General features: G+C 39.9%; 1 protein-coding gene across 3 annotated transcripts in view; it reads left to right on the top strand.

Moving 5' to 3' along the window:
- The window catches only part of Ttc26 (tetratricopeptide repeat domain 26), a 69,782-nt gene that overhangs the window by 30,726 nt on the left and 34,889 nt on the right, over positions 1-4,167 (top strand). For all 3 annotated transcript variants that reach the window (XM_023712877.1, XM_012514235.2, XM_023712878.1), the window contains 2 exons: positions 1,750-1,895; positions 3,219-3,390. In XM_023712877.1, coding sequence (XP_023568645.1) covers positions 1,750-1,895; positions 3,219-3,390 — 318 coding nt within the window. The remainder of the gene's footprint in view (positions 1-1,749; positions 1,896-3,218; positions 3,391-4,167) is intronic.

The following is a 4,167-nucleotide window of genomic DNA, read 5'->3' as shown; positions in this document are numbered from 1 at the left end:
GCAGGGTAGCAGGAAGCTCTCCACACACTGACCGGACCTGGCCTAGGACTGGGTCTCTTCTCATTTATTTCTGAATGTTTTTGGACCCATCTAGAGTCATTTGCATTCTATTTCCCTCTCTCCTTCTTCTTCTCTCCCTCATTTCTTCTTTCCTTCCCTCCCTCTCTTGTCAGTCTCATGTGTGCTTTGCATCCACTCTACCATAGATCTAGATCTCCAGCCTTTTCTAAATTTCATTTTGAAACAGAATCTTGCCGGGTTGCCTAAGCTGGCTTCAAACTTGTGAGCCTCCTACCTTGTCTCTGGAGTAAGAGACTGCAGTGTGTGCCACCACATCTGGGTTGGAGTCCTTCTTCCAGTTGAAGAGCTTCTTACATTATTTCCCTTAATGGTGATGAATTCTCTCAGTTTTTGTGTAAATATAATTTTAATTTCACCACCTTTTTAAAATAATTTTTTTTGTGTGTAAGATTCTAAGTGGCTGGCCATTTTCCTTTAGCATTTGGATTGTCTTGGTACCAGAGATTGAACTCAGAACCTTGACACTTGCCATGCAAGCACTTATTCTACTGAGCTATCTCCCCGGCTCCTTTGGCATTTGGAAAATGATACTTTATTGCTTTCTAGGTCCTTTGTCTCCACTGAGAAGTCACCTGTCATTCCGATTGTCACTCCATTGAAGATGGTGTTTTTTCTGATTGTGTTGAAGCTCTATGTGTTATTTGGGAATTTTAACACTTTTACTGTGATGTTTCTGGATATTTTTATTTATACAACATCAGTTTCATCATGCTTCCTTGAGGTCTTTCTCTTCCTCCTCTTCATCTCTTCTACCTCCTCCTCTTCTAATTTGGAAAATCCTTGGTAGTTATCTCTCCAATTTTTTCTTCTCCATCATACTCTCTTTTCTTTCCTCCTAGGGCCTCCATATAATATATGTATTTATAGACCTTTTCATTGTGTTCATATATGAATACTTTCCATATTTTCTGTGAAAAAAATTTTTTTTTGCTTTACTAATCTTCAGCCATGTCTAGTTATCTATTAAGTCTATTTACTTAGGTCTCAATTTTAGTTATTGTATTGTTCATTTCTAGGATTTTTCTTTCTTTCTTTTTTTTTTTTTTTTTTTTTTTTAAGGAAGGGTCTACAGGATGTTCAGGGTCTCACTGCATAGACCAGACTCATAGTGATCTGCCTGTTTACAGCCTCCCAAGAGCTGGGATTATGGGCAGGTGCCACCACACCCAGTCTCAATGGCCATCTCAGCGTGCCCTGGTGATGGGTCAGGCACTGCAGGCCAAGGGATCGAACCCCGGCCCCTACACGGGCTTGCAGGTGCTTTAATCCCTTGAGCTATTTGGCTGGCCCTGGATTTTTCTTTTTTGGTCTTTTTGAAATAGGGTTTCACTTGCAGTGAAGGCTGGACTTGAACTCACTTCAAGTGAGGCCCAAGCTGGCCTCAGTCTCACAGTGATTCTTGCCTCAACCTCTTAAGTGCTGGGATTACAGGTGTGCACCACCATGCCCGGCTAGGATTTATATTTTATATTTAACATGTATAATTCTTTAAGTTTTCTGATTTTTAAATTAGTTGTTAAAACATAGTCATGTTATCTTAAGGTTCATATTTAAAAATTCCAACAACTCATAACCTCTGACAGCTGAAATCTCTATGCTGTTGGTGTGGGTATTCCTAACTACACTAATGTGAATCTTTACATTTCTTTTCTTGTCTCACATCTTTAGTTTAATGATGAGAAAAAACTGATGAACTTTCATCAAAACCTTCAGGATATCACAGAAGACCAGCTAAGTTTGGCCTCAATCCACTATATGCGGTCTCACTACCAAGAGGCAATTGATATATATAAGCGAATACTGCTGGATAACAGGTCTGTGCTTTTCTAATGCCTATTCCAAATCTCTTTCATGTTGTTAGTTTCTTTAGGACCCAGTATCCTTTGGGTTTCGTACCACCATGCATTCAAATCTACGTAGTAGATGATCTGGTGGAATTAGGAATCTGCTAGATATTATGTAGATCAGGCCTTCTCTGCCTTCTTGATTATCACCTTTCAAATGAGCTTTTTTAGTGTTTTTGTCTCTCAGTTGTCTGCCAATCTATCTGTAAATATATAGTAATACATCGTGTATGTCTATGCAGTATGTATAATGAGTATGATTTTCTGACCACCCCTTAGGAACCAACTTTTGCTCCACGGGGGGTAGTATGGCCACTGTAGAAAATGTGTGCTCTAGATATATCAGCCTCAGTGATAGAGTTACTTGTAGGTAACTTGCTGGCATACTTATAAAGAAAGCATTTTGAAGAATTAATACAGGGGGTCCAGCAAGGTAGCTCAGCGGTCTAAAGCACCTACTTAGGCAAGCTTAGGCAGGCACAGGGGATCATGGTTCAATCCCCAACACCACATGATGTGCCAGCCCCGCTCTTAGGGTAGGCTGAGCTGGCCAAAGGAAATTTAAAAAAACAAAAAAATTAACATAGGGCCAGTGAGATCACTCAGCGGTCTAAGATCCTGCTTAGGCAAGTTCAGGGACCAGGGTTCAATCCCTGGTATTGCATGTCCTGCCGGCCCTGCCCCTGGGCACGCTGAGCCAGTGACCAAGTCTGGGCCTGGTAACACATGCCTGTAATCCCAGCGCGGGGTGGGGGGCTGAGAACGCTGCCAGACTATTACCATTCCCACTTCTGGTCACCACACCCACCTCCCATATCTCTATCCTGTGTGGGGTGGGCCTCATGGTCATGCTCAGCTATAGTGTGTATTAGTTGTTCAGTATGAACTTTCCCCTGCTTCACTATTTTTCATCTTTTACTGTACTTATATGAATTACATTGTAAAAATTGTAATCTTTTTACAATGTGAAAAGATTAATTTGCACTGATTGTATCTTCTTTCTTTCAAGACAAATTCTTTTGTTGTTTGTTTTTGTTTTTGTTTTTTAAGGTGAGGTCTTGCTATGTAGTTCAGGCTGGCCTTGAACTCACTGGGTAGCCATGCTGGCCTCAGATTCACTGTGATCATCCTGCTTCAGCTTCCCAAATGCTGGGATTACAGGTGTACACCACCACATGTGACTCATGAGATAAATTCTCGACCTTTCCTCTTTGCCTTGTCCATTTGAGCTTTGCGGCGTGACATTTTTGTGAATGTTTTAAATATGTAACCCTTAATTCTTTCCCCTAATAGGGAATACCTTGCCCTCAATGTCTACGTGGCCCTCTGTTACTACAAGCTCGATTACTATGATGTGTCTCAAGAAGTTCTGGCTGTTTATCTCCAGCAAATTCCTGACAGTACCATTGCGCTTAACCTGAAGGCCTGTAATCATTTTCGCCTTTATAATGGCAAAGCAGCTGAGGTAATGATGTAAACATGTCTCTAACTGACCTAATTCAATATGAAGTCCTTTATACTTTCCAAGTTATTTATTAAGTTCCATTATCTGTAACTCTCACGTAGCATCCCTTGATCATTGGCACTGTGATTCTATAAGAATCTAACTGCATTAATATTTTTATCAGAGATTCTAGAAATAATTTGACTTCTTAATTTTCTGTGTTGTATCTTATAGAATGTAGATGATTTTTATGCCAAAGGTTGCAATGTGTTTGAATTTTTGCATGAAATTCATGTATGTTACCTGGAAAAATATAAGAAACAAGACTTTTTTTTTTTTTTTTTTTTTTTTTGTGGAACTGGGGATTGAACTCAGATCCTTGCGTTTGCCAGTCAGGCGCTTATCCTACTGAGCCATCTCCCCGGCCCTTAGAAAAGGCTTTTTGACAAAGTCCAACACACATTCAAGTTCAAAGTCCTATAGAAAATTGGAATAGATGGCCTCTACTTCAATATGATAAAAGCCATTTATGACAACCCAATGGCTAATATAATTCTAAATGGTAAGCTTTGACATCTTTTTCTGTCAGATCTAGTACAAGACAAGGATGTCCCCTATCTCCTCTCCTATTCAGCATAGTTCTGGAGTCACTAGCTAGAGCCATCAGACAAGAGCGAAAAATAAAAGGAACAAGAATAGGTAATGAAGAAGTTAAATTATCCTTATTTGCAGATGATATGATATTTTACTTGGAAGACCCAAAAAAACTCCACCAAGAAGCTACCAAAATTGACACAG

Source organism: Octodon degus, unplaced genomic scaffold (assembly GCF_000260255.1).
Source record: "Octodon degus isolate 3935 unplaced genomic scaffold, OctDeg1.0 scaffold00027, whole genome shotgun sequence".
Classification (NCBI taxonomy): domain Eukaryota; kingdom Metazoa; phylum Chordata; class Mammalia; order Rodentia; family Octodontidae; genus Octodon; species Octodon degus.
The sequence above is the reverse complement of the archived record's forward strand: the minus strand, read 5'-3'. Positions and strand labels throughout refer to the sequence as shown.